General features: G+C 45.4%; 1 protein-coding gene across 1 annotated transcript in view; it reads left to right on the forward strand.

The window, feature by feature from the left end:
- The window catches only part of smpd3 (sphingomyelin phosphodiesterase 3), a 175,428-nt gene extending 160,600 nt beyond the window's left edge, over positions 1 to 14,828 (forward strand). Inside the window, exons 4-8 of the mRNA XM_033036131.1 lie at positions 1,579 to 1,725; positions 7,942 to 8,031; positions 9,220 to 9,283; positions 10,025 to 10,187; positions 11,453 to 14,828. Coding sequence (XP_032892022.1) covers positions 1,579 to 1,725; positions 7,942 to 8,031; positions 9,220 to 9,283; positions 10,025 to 10,187; positions 11,453 to 11,554 — 566 coding nt within the window. The 3' untranslated portion in view covers positions 11,555 to 14,828. The remainder of the gene's footprint in view (positions 1 to 1,578; positions 1,726 to 7,941; positions 8,032 to 9,219; positions 9,284 to 10,024; positions 10,188 to 11,452) is intronic.
- Positions 14,829 to 15,936: the final 1,108 nt, after the last annotated feature.

A 15,936-nucleotide genomic window follows, 5' to 3' on the forward strand; every position in this document is an offset into this window, starting at 1 on the left:
ACTGTTTTTCTGTCACAGCCAATTGGGAAATGTACCAACAGCAATGGCATAAGAAACAATCCCGCATCTCCGTTCAATCGCAGTGCAAATAGAAAAGCAGGCCAGTCAACTTGGACAATGGAGAAGGCTGATAGACAATGTCAGACAACACACAACAGCAACCTCCTATTGCTGAGCAGGATTAGACCCCACCCTTCCACTGGGTACACCCCAGCTAAAATGCTGTGAACCATGATCCCAGACAAGGTGAAGCCAGAGGGAGGAGGGGAAGTAGAGGCAAAGTTTCCAGCCAAGCCCCAAAGGAAAATGGATGACAATGTGTGAGACATCCTGGTCAGTTCGGACATCAAGATGAGAAAAGTCAGAGATGCATGGAGTCAACAACTACCTGTTGTGGGCTGATGGAAAACTCAGGAAGATTCGTGTAGATCATTTGCCTTTTGCACATGGCTCAAGATGCGAGAACTGGTGATAAACTGGGTCAATGTTGCAGGAATTGCTCGAAGATATCACAATGGAGCAAGCTGCAGGTGAAGCAGAAACTGAGAGTTAGTATAGGTTGCACTGAGTCCTCCGTAGCACCCACCATCCTTTTGGCAAGACAAGGCACGGAGTGTATATATGCAGGAGATGACATTTGCTGATAATTTCCTTTCTCTGTCTACATCGGAATTGGTCAGTTTTGCTATGTCATCTGTCTGAAATTGGCTCTGTTGTTTTCCCATTCTCTCCATCAGCACACCTGATCTGGTATATGCATTATGCCACCCTTTCTTCATCACCCTCTAACAGCTGCATTAGCAACTCTTTCCCACAGCAACCCTGGGCTCATCCCATCAGATATACATCCTTTGTCCTATCCACCCTACCTCCCTGCACACTTCTCTGTCTTGGGGAGATATAGAGACTGGATCGTTGGGGGTCATAGATTCATGCAGTGTGGAAACAGGCCCTTCGGCCCAACTTGCCCGCAGCGACCATCATGTCCCATCTACACTAGTCCCACTTGCCTGCATTTGGCCCATATCCCTCTAAACCTGTCATATCCATGTACCTGTCTAATTGCTTCTTAAACATCCGGACAGTCCCTGCCTCAACTACCTCCACCCTTAGCGTGAAAAGGTTACCCCTCAGATTCCTATAAAATCTTTCCCCCTTCACCTTAAACCTATGTCCTCTGGTTCTCTATTCCCCCACTCTGGGCAAGAGACGCTGAGTGTCCACTCGATCTATTCTTCTCATGATTTTATACACCTCTATAAGTACACCCTAATCCTCTTGCTCTCCTCTTCAATTTTCTGGGTTTTAATGGCCTGTTTTCAGTTTAAAATATTGGAAGACAGTGGATGTTTGAAAGATTCTAATTTGCTCTCTCAACTCTATCCTCCTTCCTATCCAAGGAAATCCAAAGGCGAGCACTAACTGCAGGTCATTAAGTATTTAAACGTGGCAAGATCAAAACAACAGTGGTCATAAAGATTGCAGTGCACCTACCAGATCACCATGTGGCTCAATGTTCTTTTTTGCTACTTCATGGATTATTTAATTAAGCATTGTTTACACTTCCCTCTCACCCAGGAGATGCCTCCATTCGCTGTGAACAGATGGACCACCTGCTGAACTGGCTGGCCGAGTTCCGAAAATCTACCTCTTCACCCAACACAGAGGAGCTGCTGGCATTCGATGTACTGTGTGGGGATTTCAACTTTGATAACTGCTCCGCGGGTGAGTCCCCTCCTTGAGGAGTCACACTGGCTTGCAGCCTTAATCTAAGAGCTGCGGCTTGCTGGTGGTGTAATTAATGTAACAGTAGTCTGAAGCAGGGCTAAGGTTGGGCTTGTTGGTGAACAAGCTTTTCTGCCTCCACTGCTTCTTAGGCAGTCCATTGAGATCGAGGCTGGCATGCTTCCATTCTCATTTGTGGCATCTGGGACAGCTGATAAAGCAGATGTGGGAGCAACAGGCTCTTCCACAGTTAAGGTGAGTGGGTTTGGGGAGATGGTAGACCTGTCACTTACACAGGGCTTCCCAATTTACAAAGATATTAATACTGTTCTTCTGCACTGTTCATGGGCCAGGTGTTCCCCAATAGGAGTGAGGACGACTTTTCATGGAAGCTTTGAACAAATCCTTGAAACTCTTCCTTTGTCATATGAAACTCAGCAGTCAAACTGTAGTTTTCTATTCACAGAGGTGGTGCCCCATGTCTTCAGGGCTGCAGAGTGGCACAGCCAGTAGAGACACTGCCTCACTGCACAAGAGACATGGGTTCAATCCTGATCTCTAGGACTGTCTGTATGGAGATTGCACACTCTCCCTGTGAACACACTCCTCTGGGGGTCTCCGGTTTCTGCCCACATCCCAAGCATGTGTTTAGTAGATTCATTTATTATGGTACATTTCCCTGAGTGTGTTGGTGAGTGATAGAGACTTTGGGGAGTTGAAGAGAATGAGGAGAGGATAAAAAATGGAATTAATGTAGAATTAGTGTAAATGAGTGGTTTACTGTTGGTGCGGACTTGATGGGCTTAAGTTCATTTTCCATACTCCATCTCTCTTTGAGTATGACTCAGCAGCATTACCAGCATGATCAGCAGTGACTAATCCTGAAGAGTCGGCCCTGTGCATTACAAACTCTTCACATTCAATGTATCTTCTAAAAATTCACAAGCCTCAGCAGAATGTAGAAAAAGACAGGGAACTTAATTGAATTGAAATCAAAAGAACTGCAGGTGCAGTAAATCTGAAACAAAATCGGAAAATTCAGCAGGTCAGGCTGCATCTGTGGAAGGTGAAACACCCAACATTTCAAGTCTGCCACCCTTCATCAGATACAGAGGTATGAGATAAGAGGAAGAGGTCTGTGCCATACAGCACAGAAACTGGCCCTTCGGCCCATCTCATCTATGCCGACCAAGATGTCCCATCGAAGCTAGTCCCATTTGCCCGCATTTGGCAAAAACCCTCTCAATCTTCATTATCCATGTACTAACTAATGGTCTGCAATGTTCTCCAGAGTAACCTGACAAAAGGCCACAGACCCAAAACATCGACTGTTGCTTTTGATGCATTTCAGTCTCAGGATGCTTAGGCAGCATTTTCCAGCAAATTATTATTGTTTTTTTTTGACTAAATGCCATCTCACTTACAGCCAGAACACAGAAAATGTAGTAAAATAAATCATCTGTTTTCAAGTTGCCTGAGAAATAAATATTGGCCTGACATAGGGAGAGCCAGCCTGTCCTATTCATATACAAAAGTCTCATGGAATTGAGAGGCAGAAGGGTCTAGTTTCATGACTCACCTGAGAGAGGGCACCTCCCAGGGTTGCAGAGGGCTGGAGCTGGGCTTGAGCCATGACCCACTGTGACTGTGGCACGAATACTAGCAGAGAGTTCCAGCTGATGCTCTCGCTTCCCCAGACATGGTGAACAGCTGCAACCTCCAGCTGTCATCTACTGCTGTCCACGACATAACTGGGGCAGATTTAAAACGGCAAAGGATTTAAATCCAAGGATGTGGCTGCACAGTGGCACAGCTAATAGAGCAGCTGCCTCACAGCTCCAGAGACCTAGGTTCAATTCTGAGCTTGGGTGCTGTCTGTGTGGAGTTTGCTTCTTCTCCCTGTAAATCCCTGGGTTTCCTCCGGGTGCTTCTGTTTCCCATCCCAAAGGTGTGCAGGTTGGCCACAGTAGATTGCCCCTAGTGTGCAGGTAAGTGGCAGATTCTTGGAGGAAGGGGGAAAGGTGGTGTAAGGGGGGAAATGAAGTGACGAGAATGTCTGCAGAATAGAAAAATCGTGATTCATATAGGATTGGAGTAAAATGCATCATTGGTTGGCATGGACGTGATCGGCCAAATGGCCTGTATCCATGCTGTATTTCTATATGCTTTGATGACTTATAATGGTATGCATCTGAACATTTATCTAGAATCAGGAAAGCAGCAGTCTGCTTGTATGTGTGTTTCTGATGCCATTTGACATTATTTCTTTACTGACTAGCTTTTTTCTCCATTTTGCTCATGTCCATTTTGACTTTCTGCAAACGGGTGATGAAGAGTTTGCTGCTCTAGGGTGGGTCTCCATTATTGGTAGGAATAGGCGAGGGGGTACTAGGAGCCCAGGTTGGGAACGTACTTTGTGTGAGCTTTCCACATTATTATTAGAAAATGGGTAATTAGAGTCATAGAGAGGCGCAGCACTGAATCAGGCAACACTAGCACTAATCCCCACCCAGTCTATGCTGATCATTAACCACCTCTTTAAACTAATCCCACATTAATGCCATTTGCAAGTTACTGATGGATAGAACATGAGCGTAAGTAGCTGTACTGTAGTGTTTGGATACATTCGTGTTGGAGCTCATGCTTTGGAATGCAACCAGGTGAGCAGATCAATGTTTACAGTTTGATTGAGAGGCGTGTGACCTGGTTGGGTTTATACTGGGGGAATGAATGTGAGCATCTTGAGATTAGTGAAGGGAGGATGATTGTGAACAATCCATGGTTCGTGTCCCTGGATGAGCCTGAGGTGAATGACTAGATCCTGGCTTGAAGACCTCCAGCAACATCTGATCTGAATCTGCAGCACACATATGGGAGACAATTGGATGAAATCACACAGAACATGGAACAGTGCAGCACAGCACAAGCCTTTGACGTTCACCACTGTCAAATTCTCCATTAAATGTTTCTGATATTTGAAGATTTGAAAGATATCTAAAGACTGTTGAGATGGATCAAAATTATTCAATGATTTAATAGGTTTGGCATTTTCAAATCTTTTTATGTGTTGTGATCAAACTAGGCCGCAGTTTATGTTCAGGACTCACCAACCTCTGCCCTCTTCCTCACCGTGTAATCCCACCGTGTGAACAGTATGACAGCAACACGCTCAGCTTTAGTCATCTGGAGATCAGACTGTTTTGCATTCACTACTCAGTGATCCCCACTGACTGATTACTAGCCAATGATGAATGGATCACTAACCATTGACTCCACTAATGCATCACCAACCAATAACTCCACCAATAGATCACCTACCAATGATTTACAGATCACTAACCAGCGACTCCACCAACGAATCTCAAATGGATGGATTACCCCGTGATGTATCAGCATCCCACACTTCACGGCTGAATGTAAACTCTTAACTCCTGCTTCCACCCTGCCTAATAACGTTGTGACCTTACAAGCCATTGTTCCTTACAGTGGACCAAATCTGTTTTATTACCATCGTCTATCAAACATTCCTCACCAGCCCTTCACACAACCGACTCCCTCAGCTATCCTAACCCTGGCCTCCACCATAACATCTGCTATCCTTACACCTGCTGCTGCTCCCTGGTACCCGGAACACTTGCCGCATTGAATTCCCAACTGCAACATTACTGCTTTACCCTTTAATGTCAATGGGAACGGTATTCCATTTACAGGCAGAGAGTGAATGTATCACCTCAGGAACAGCTTTTTCCTCTCTGTTATCAGATTTCCAAACGCCCATCTGTAAACTAGGGTATGGTGGGGCAGCAGTAGAGTTGCTGCCTAACAGCGAATGCAGCGCCGGAGACCCGGGTTCGATCCAGACTACGGGTGCTGTCTGTACGGAGTTTGTACGTCATCTCCGTGACCTGCTTGGGTTTTCTCCGAGATCTTCGGTTTCCTCCCACACTCCAAAGACGTTCAGGTTTGTAGGTTAATTGGCTTGATAAATGTCAAAATGGTCCCTAGTGGGTGGAGGCTAGTGTTAATGTGCGGAGATCGCTGTTCGACGCGGACCTGGTGGGCCGAAGGGCCTGTTTCAGCAGTGGGTCACCCACCAGTGATTGGCAGTCGGGTCTCTTTTCACCTCTATCTCCTGCTCTCCCTCGCACGTCGGGTGTGTGGACCCCGGAATGATGGCTGGGTCGCAGGTTGTGGCTGAGCTCCGCCTCGCTCTCTCCACCTAGATAGTGCTGGAGCGATAGCTGTCCTTTGCTGCTCTCTAGAGGAGCTTTTGTGAACTAACGTGGGCTGTTCACACCATTTTACCAATCAGTCTTTCTCAACCATGTAACCGTTTATAATGTAGGAACAGTGAAGATTTGAGAGTAGCATAACTTTGCCGAACCTGCTCGCTCTCATTGAGTCACAGAATCATTAGCATTGAAACAAGCCCTTTCCGCTGACTGTCAAGCATCTATCCACATTCATTGATTGGAATTGAATTGAATACATTTTATTAGCCAAATATGTATACATAGTAGGAATTTGCCTTGGTGCTTTGCTCGCAAGTAGAGCTACTGCTCGTGGAAAAAAGCTGTTTTTATGTCTGGCTATGGCGGCTTTGACAGTCTGGAGTCGCCTTCCAGAGGGAAGTGCTTCAAAGAATTTGTGGCCAGGGTGAGAGGAGTCAGAGATGATCTTACCCGCTCGCTTCCTGGCCCTTGCAGTGTACAGTTCGTCAATGGGGCGAAGGTTGCAGCCAATAATCTTCTCAGCTGATCGAACTATGCGCTGCAGCCTCCGGATGTCATGCTTGGTGGCTGTGCCAAACCAGACCATGATGGAGAAGGTGAGGCCAGACTCTATGATGGTAGTATAAAACTGGACCATCTTTGCTTGTGGCAGATTGTGCAGTTTAGTTTATTGTCATGTGTACTGAGGTACAGTGAAAAGCTTCTCCCCACAACGCTTCTCAAGAGTCTACAACTACACATTAGGGGCGATTTGCGAGCAATCTCATCTTTGAGATGTGCAAGGAAACCGGAGCATCCGGAGAGAATCCACATGGCCACAGGGAGAATGTGCAAACTCCACACAGATGGCACCCAAGCTCAGGATTGAACGCAGGTCACTGGAGCTTGGGGCAGCAGGTCAACTAGCTGCACCTCTGTTCCGTCGGCGAGATGGGTTGAAAAGAAGCAGAGAATATTGACAGAAGCAGGGTGGACTGACGGAGGAACGGGGATTAGGATAGGGTTGGGATTAGGAGAAGGACCGTAAACAGGAAAGATGAGGGTGGAATAGCTAGAATTAAGTAGGATTAGGATTGGAAAATGGAATCAGTATGTGCAGAAAGAGTTAGGATCAGAATAAGGAGGTTTGGAATTCAGAGGGGAAGCCAGATAAGTAGAAGGTAAGTGCTGGTGGGATTAGGATGGGGAACGGATGTGAGGTGTGTACATGGGAATTTAAACTTGCCAGTTTTGGAGGTAAAATGAACTTTCTTGTACCATCAAAACTATGATCGAGGTACTTACCCGAGACCAGATTCCCCACCATTGATCCCCACCAATGCTTCATAATGTCTCAGACTTGTCCCACACATTATTCCTTCTTCCTGCTTCCAGGTACAGAAGCTGGAAAGAACACTCCATCATACTCAGGAACAGCTTATTCCCCTCTGTTATCAGGCTTCTGAACAGTCCTTCCTTAGAATAGGGTACGATTCACCTCTACCCCATTGTGGACTCCATTGTGCCGCAATGCTGATAATTATATTCCACATGCTGTATCTTCGCCTTTGTTCTATCTAGTGGGGTTCGACTTCATTGTATTTATGTACGTTGTTTTATGCGATCTGTTTGGAAAAGATGCAAAACAAAGCGTTTCATTGTATCTCGATACACGTAACAATAATAACCCTAAATCATTCCCCTGAGGCTGGTGAAGTTTACAGTCCAAGAACACCATTGTGTTTTGTAGTTAATTTGTTCCTAGATCTCCTGGTCATCCTTTCTCAAATCACTGGCTAATGAAGATGTAAACTGAAGGAGCTGCAATGGATCAGTCAGTGGTTGTGACTGGTGTGAATGATGACACAGGACCACAGGATTGTAAAGATAATCAAAGGAGTTTCTACAAACACTTATCCAGCAAGACCGTCCCCTGTTCAGCGGTTGGGATCTTGGATTATAGGCAGCATCTAGCATTGACCCCTGAGTTTGTTTCATCTTTCAGAGGACAAGCTAGAACAGCAACATTCTCTCTTCACCCAGTACAAGGATCCCTGCCGCCTGAGCCCTGGAGAGGAGCAGCCCTGGGTCATTGGTGAGTCATCTCCCACAGTTACAACTGGAGCAGCCTTCCCTTATAGTGTGAAGTGAGGGACAAGCTGTTTATGGCAGAGGGTCAGACAGAAGGGAACAAGGGGCCAGGGTGAGGGTGACTATTATGGGGCTCACAGTGGGGTCATGAGAGCATGAACGTATCAGTGGGGTTACCATTCGTACAGTGGGCGTGCGGGATGACAGGGTCCTGAGCACAAAACAAGGCTGTGGGGAAGAGGAGGCTTGTGATTCTCAGCAGCAGGGCTGGTAGTGATTGCGTCTCTCGAGACACAAGAAACTGCAGATGCTGGAATTTTTAGCAAAGACAAAGTGCTGGAGGAACTCAGCAGGTCGGACAGCATCTGTGGAGGGTATGGAAAGATGATGTTTCGGGTCGGGACTTTTCTTCACACTGATCACACAAGACGTTGTCTGATGGGTCTCCGACCTGGTGCTGAGAGTAGACGGGATGGTAGGGGGATGGGCTGGACAATGATGGATAAGATTATTTCGGTCATTTAGCAAGTAAAATGGGCTCTCTCAGTTAATATACTGCAATCACCACCATAGAAACATAGAAATTAGGTGCAGGAGTAGGCCATTCGGCCCTTCGAGCCTGCACCGCCATTCAATATGATCATGGCTGATCATCCAACTCAGTATCCCGTACCTGCCTTCTCTCCATACCCTCTGATCCCCTTAGCCACCAACCCCGACTGCTTACAGGGGTGAACCATATTAGACCGTGCGTGTGTGTGTGGACCAACTATCGTGACCCAGATGGATTCCCTCAGCTCAGGCACACTTTCTCATCAACCAAGGGAAGTTTGTGTGTGAAGCACAGGGAACAAGTCAACACTAAGATGTGATTTAAAGTACAGAATTCACAAATGATGGAGTCTTAATTCCCTTGTATTAGAAGGGATAAAGAAGGGGTTAGCTGGTTGTGGGTAGAATTCCAAGTATCAGGCGAAATGTGAGCCTGTCTCTCCGTTCCCAGATATGCCCCAGCTTCACCGAGGGATGGGCCCTGGTCTTAATAAAATCAGGATAAATCTATCCCCTATTTTCCAGGATCCATCCACTTCAATCACTTGTGTCAAAGCATTCAAACAGGCTGCTTGTGTTTACTATGAAGGCTTGTCTTTGCTGAGAACTCTTTGATACTTGACACAAATTTGTGTCACAGGTACGTTGATGGACCCAGAAGGACTCTATGATGAAGATACTGTCACACCAGATAATCTGCAGAAGTGAGTGTCCTCTCCTGGTGTTTTGTGAACTCCTGATCATGATCCTGGGAAGGGGTGGCTGCATTTCAGAGATTTTCAATGTTGATGTTTGTTGGACCCTGCGGCAATGTTAATTAGCAGTAAAGACCACTACACTGACTGGGCACAAAGGATCGATCAGTGTTATACCAAAGATTGACCACAGTATCCACTCCTTCACTAGAAATACTCCTGTACTACTACTGCACAGGGCGAGGAGTAACCACCTTATTCCACTCTTGTACTGCATTATAGTGACCATTGTATGGGCCTCCTCACTGGCCTTAGAGAGTCAACTGTGATAGCTCCCAGGCAACCTTTTCTTACAAATGCACAGAAATATAACAGCAATTTGCAAATTCCCTCGCTAAGGTATTGATTTCAACACTGAATACATCAACATTAAATAGCCAAGTTACCCTGCTGACTATGTCAATAGTGTGGTGACTTCATTTACATGTTACCCTATCAGTGTCAGCACTGAACACACTAGTATTTGATTGCTGTAACAATCTCTTAAATATATTTGGGTATGTCACGACTCTAAGGTCCTTCACTCAATAACAGATGGTATTTTGCTGTCAATACTGAATGTTCAGGCCAAGGGAAAATAATCCATTAAACCCTCGCTCCTGCCGCCTGTCAGCTTATAATGATTTCCATGCAGATTCACTTTTAGAGCCGAAACATTGGACGGCACCATTACCTTTCACCTCTTCACAGGGTGCTGGAGAGTGAAGAAGGTCGTAGGGAGTATCTGGTCTTCTCCCACTGCAAGAACCAGCCAGCTTCTCAGAAGGGGAGGAAGGTGCCAATGAAGGGCTGTGGACGGAGGATCGACTACGCTCTGTACTCTGAGGAAGGCCTGAACCCTGACTGGAAAATGGTATGGATCACTCTTCTACTGAAGCCAAAACGGTTAATGTCTGATAGCAAAGGCAATGAATGGCATCATCCTATGGTGAAAGAGAGAACTCCACAGGCAGTGTGGATTGGGTGGAGAATGAGACCAAATGGACAGCTTTACCCAAAGGTCAACATCAGTGCAATGAGCCAACTGTCCTTGTGATGATGCAGGGTGAGGGGGATGGTTGGCCACTAGGTTTTCAGTGATGTAAGGGGGGTATGAGTGCCACAGAAAGCAGGGTCTGATCCAACAATGTGGAACGCTTCCCACAGCTTAACTTTGGGAGAAGCAAGAGAGAGAAAAAAAATCAAGGTTTCCAAAGGCAGAAGTAGGCCACGGTCATTAGTGTAGTCAATAGCTAGTCACTGGTAGATTCTACTCTTTCACAGTTCAGTGAGAGAAGATATTCACTGAGATGATTCCTCAGAAGGAAAATATTTAAATGCACAAAATAATATGCATCTGCTCATTGTTTTAAGGTTTCAGCCAATCTGTTATAAACGTCATTCCATCACAGGCTTGCATTATTTGTCAAATGTCTGGTCTTTGAATTGTCAATCTCATTAGTCCCTTTCCCCATTCTTCTCTAGAGTCTTATCCTTCTCCTGCCCCATTCAAGTATTCATCCGATTCCCTTTTGAAAATTACAATTTCATCTCTTTTCCAATGTTTTCAGGCAGTGCATTCCAGATGACCATAATTTGATGCATTAAATCATACCCCATTGTATTACAGCTGAATATACACTCATTGTTGTTCAATAATTTACTTATTACTTAAAGTCTAAAATAAGCTGTGACGTTGTGATGCTCCACTTCTGACCAATACTGAAGCAATTTACATAAAGGCTTCCTACTTGCTGTCAGAAACTTGAGAATTATCCAGAGCGCTCTAGATACAAACCTCATGAACTGGCACAACTAGTTCTGAAACATGTAAACTGAAATAAGGCTGGGAGCCCATATTGTTGATGTGCCATCCAGCAGATGTAGCAGGTGCCAGTAAACAGGTAGGTCCATAGGCAAGGCCACAAAGTGCTGGAGTAACTCAGATCAGACAGCATCTTTGGATGTTCTCTGGAGAACATGGATTGTTGACGGTTCACCTATCCATGTTCTCTCAAGATGCTGCTTGACCTGCTGAGTTACTCCAGCACTTTGTGTCTTTTTGTGTATTTATTTCTACATGGTGTAACAGGGAATTGGTTAATATATCACCAACATCTGTTGTCTGCTTCTGTGTAGGAGGTGGAGGAGTTCAGCTTCGTCACCCAGTTGGCCGGCCTGACTGATCACCTGGCAGTGGCCATGCGTCTCTCAGTGTCGATCAGAGAAGAGGACCCTTGACTTCCAGGGGGAGACGAAACCTTAGGGGAAGGTGATGCCTGTGTGGGAATGAGAGTGGCTCATTTTCAGGTTCACAGATATGGATGAGATACAAGCTGACTAGGCCTGAGGCCTCCCGTTCGATTTGATTGTAGAAATGATTTAGAGGGTGGTGTTGAAGGCCACAATCAACACTGGTTATTTCCATGCTCTACGACAGAAAGCAGAGGCCTTGTTGTGGACTTCCAGAAGAGTGGAAAGTGAAAACGACGTAGATATTTCGCACTGCCTTAGACTGGTGCCACTCTTGAGGTGTTCCCTCTCTATTTTGAACTGCCCAGCACAACTTTAGATTTTGACAAGTCCGTGAATGTGTGTTTGATGGGGTTTTTTGCAGAACCCTTTGTATAACTTTTGATGAATCTGATGATTTTTTTGCTTTTTCAATGAGCACGGCAGTGACATCTTCGGCATTAATGTGTGTGTCCTGTACCCCTAATGGTGTTAGTGCATGTCCCATAGCCAAAGATGCACGTGTGTGTGTAGAGGAAAACCAACCGCAGCCAGGAAAACATGGTTAGTTGCTGAGCTACAGGAATGGACACATCCTGCGGACTGTTGCTCTAACCACATTCACCCGAGTCTTGTTGGCAAACTAAGTTTGGGTTCAGCAAAGGAAAACCTGATGCGTCCTGTCAACTCCAACTACATGTTGTGTTTTAGCGCATTTAGTGGAAACCCCTTTTAAGGCCACTTGCCAACAGAAACTGAGAGACAACTTTGATCCCACTGGTTTTGGTGCAGAATATTGCAACGTGATTTGGTTCTGATTCAAGAATTGTAGCCTTTATTTTGAAAACCAGATGGCGGCCCTGTCTGGAATATTAACGTTTATGGTGAACTTTTGCAACACTGTTGTTTGCAGACATCTTTCAGTTTTGTTGTGGGGTCATTGAACGATGCTGATCACTGGTCATCAGCCGCAGGTATTGCCCACCCAGTCCAACTTGTTCATCAGTCAGCGAGCACTGCCAACCCTCACAGAGTGTTGCTTCTGATGATGAGCACTGCTGAGCCTGCCTGAGGGATGGTTCTGGTTGTGAGCACCATGAATGACACATGGACCAAGAGACAGAAATTCAAAATGAGGATCCTGCCATTTAAAACTGAAGTGCGTAGAAAGGGTGTTGAATCTCTGGAAGTATCTGCCCCCAAGGGTGGTAGAGGCTGCATCAATAGAAATATTTAAGGTGGAGGAATTACGAGTTACAGGACACCAGCAGAGAAAAGTTGAAGTCAGCAGTGATCAGCCTTGTTGATATTGAACGGCAGAGAACTTGAGTGGCCTGGCGGCCTACCCCTGCTCCCATTTTCTTGTGCTGTTATGACTTTGCTAGGAGACTAGTTAAGGCAATCTTGCCAAGCAAACACAGTGTAGGAGAGAGGAAAAGCACTTCTAACCTTGTCTGGGAAGAATTAGTTGATGCAAGCATGTCAGAGCACGAGTGCACACATATTCACTAACACTGCTTTTCGTGGATTACCGTTTAGTTTTTTGCCTCATTTTCCCTCGCAGCCCATAGTTTACTTGGCCCCGGACAATTTGTGTTCAATTTCAATGCTCCTGCAATTATCTTTCTCCTTTTCCTGTGATCAGCTCACAATTCCACCATTCTCCTTCCATTGACTCGAAAGTTGCCATTATCTGGTTTGTGGTTGGCCTTGTACTGAATGTACATCCATAAAACTTTGCTATTGAGCACTTTCTGTTTTTATATGTAACTAAAGGAAATTTGAAAAAAATTTGCAAAATTGCAGTACATAAGTCTGGTCCCAGCCCACATGGGTGAGCAGAGGCAGACTGAGGCTCCCGATCATCGACATGCCACGGCGCTGCGGATCAACTAGCTACCATGAAATCCACCCTAATCTGAGAGCAAAAGGTCAGGTAAAATCTGTACCAGGTGATCGGCAATCGCCGTTTCACTGCTTTGACTCTACCCATAACCTCAGGCATTTTCCTTTGTTACTTAACAATCACCAGAATATACTGATGCTCTTCTGCACAAGTCCATGGTTTGCCCTGAACCTTTCACCCATCCCCTATAAATGGTACTTCAGCAGCTTGCTTGGATGATGGCCTACCATTCTTCATTGTGAGGTTAGACAAAGTAAGGACCTCTTGCAGAAGACCCACAAACTGCTAGCCAAGCCAGCCTTTCCCTTTCAGCTCTAGATTATGAAGAATCCAAACAAGTTCACCATTCCCCTCATTTGATCAGTCTCCTCAGATCTCCAATCACTGGGACTATTCTAGAAGGTGTTACTTATTGTCAGTCTACTTACGGAAGTTCCAAACCTCTAACTGCAATTTGCAACCCAATGCTAGCAACAGCTAGGAGCCGAAACCAGCTCCATGAACTGGAACATATTCTGTTGTTAAGAACCGGAAATTCACCATCCATAAGAAGCCCTGTGCCACACAGGGTCCAATTACATAGACGCTGGCTCAGTTAAATGTCAACCTGCATCCCTTAGCAGCTGTTCCAGCAGGCCTTGTTCCCAAAGAACAGCTTGAGTTGAGCATCCAGCAGGCTGGCCTCTTAACAGCCAATTCTGTGCCAGGGATATGGTACTAGTTGTTTAATCTTCATTTCTGGCAGACGCTCTTTGCCTTTAAATTGGAAAGGCATGTTGTCCCTCCTACCCTCCACCCAGCCCCAGAATAATAGAATTCATTCCTTTAATCTTTCCTCCAGTCTTATAAAGATAATGCTCATAATGGTGTATCTACTTCTTCCAGGACATGGTTTAAGGGCTATCCCTTGACCTGTGTAGATTCAGAACCCAAAGCAGAAAATCGCTGTTGTAGTGAACACAAGCAGCCAGTTTGCAGTCAGCAAGGTCCCGCGAGCAGCAAACTGATAAACACTCTAGGAATGCTGGACATTGGCCAAGGCAGCAGGAAGAATTCTCCTGCTTTTCTCTGCAGGATCTTTTACTCCGTCAAAAAAATAAGCTGCTCAACTCTAAAGTTTCACCTGAAACAACAGTAAGGCTATTGCCCATCAATGAAAGCCCTCAATTCCTTAGTTTGCATCCATCCTCTGCAAAATTCTCTTCCCTGCATCCAGTCTGGGCTATGAAATAATTTATCTATTTTTCTGGACTAACATCCTGGCCTGTTTCTATTGCCTGCTTTTCCATCATAGAACATACACCACAGGAACATGCCTATAGGTCCACAATGTCTGCGTGCAACATAATGCCGAGATAAACTAATTTAATCTGCTTATATATAATCCATACCTCATCATTCCCAGCATATCCATGTACCTAACCAAAAGACTCGCACCCCAATATTGTATCTGCCTCCACCATCACCCCTGGCCGCATGTTCCAGGCAACAACTACCGTGTAAAAACTTGCCCTGTGTATCAAACTTTGCCCTTCTCATCTTAAAGCTATGCACTTTAGTCTTTGATGTTTCTGACCGTCCACTCGATACACACCTCTCAATGTTTTATACTTCGATCAGGTCTCCCTTCAACTTCCAGTATCATAGAGAAAACAATCCAAGTTTGTCCAATCGCTCCTTATTGCTAATATCCACTAATCCAGGCAGCAGTCTGGTAAACCTTTTCCTCACCCTTTTTCAAAGCATCTGTATTCTTCCTGTAATGGGGCAACCAGAACTGCATTAAATACCCCAAACTAGGAAGGCAAGCATACCATATGCCTTAGAGTCATAGAGTAATACAGTGTGGGAACAGGCCCTTCGGCCCAACTTGCTCACACCGGTGAACAATGTCCCAGCTACCCTAGTCCCACTTGCCTGCGCTTGGTCCATAACCCTCCAAACCTGTCCTATCCATGTACATGTCCAACTGTTTCTTAAATGATGGGATAGTCCCAGCCTCAACTACCTCCTCTGGCAGCTTGTTCCATACACCCACCACCCTCTGTATGAAAAAGTTACCGCTCTGATTCCTATTAAATCTTTTCCCCTTCAACTTGAACCTATGTCCTCAGGTCCTCGATTACCCTACTCTAGGTAAAAGACTCTGTGCATCTACCCGATCTATTCCTCTCATGATTTTGCATACTTCTACAAGATCTCCCCTCATCCTCCTACGCTCTATGGAATAGAGACTCAGCCTACTCCCTATAGCTCACACCCTCTGGTCCTGGCAACATCTGTGTAAATATTTTCTGAACTATTCCAAGCTTGACAATATCTTTCCTATAACATGGTGCCCAGAACTGAACACAATATTCTAAATGCGGTCTCACCAAGGTCTAATACAACTTCTTTATCAGTCTATCTAATTGTGTTGCCACTTTCGGGAGCTACGAATCGGGACCCCAAGATTCCTCTGCACATCAATGCTGTTAAAGGTCTT

This window comes from Amblyraja radiata, chromosome 17, assembly GCF_010909765.2.
Source record: "Amblyraja radiata isolate CabotCenter1 chromosome 17, sAmbRad1.1.pri, whole genome shotgun sequence".
Lineage (NCBI taxonomy): Eukaryota > Metazoa > Chordata > Chondrichthyes > Rajiformes > Rajidae > Amblyraja > Amblyraja radiata.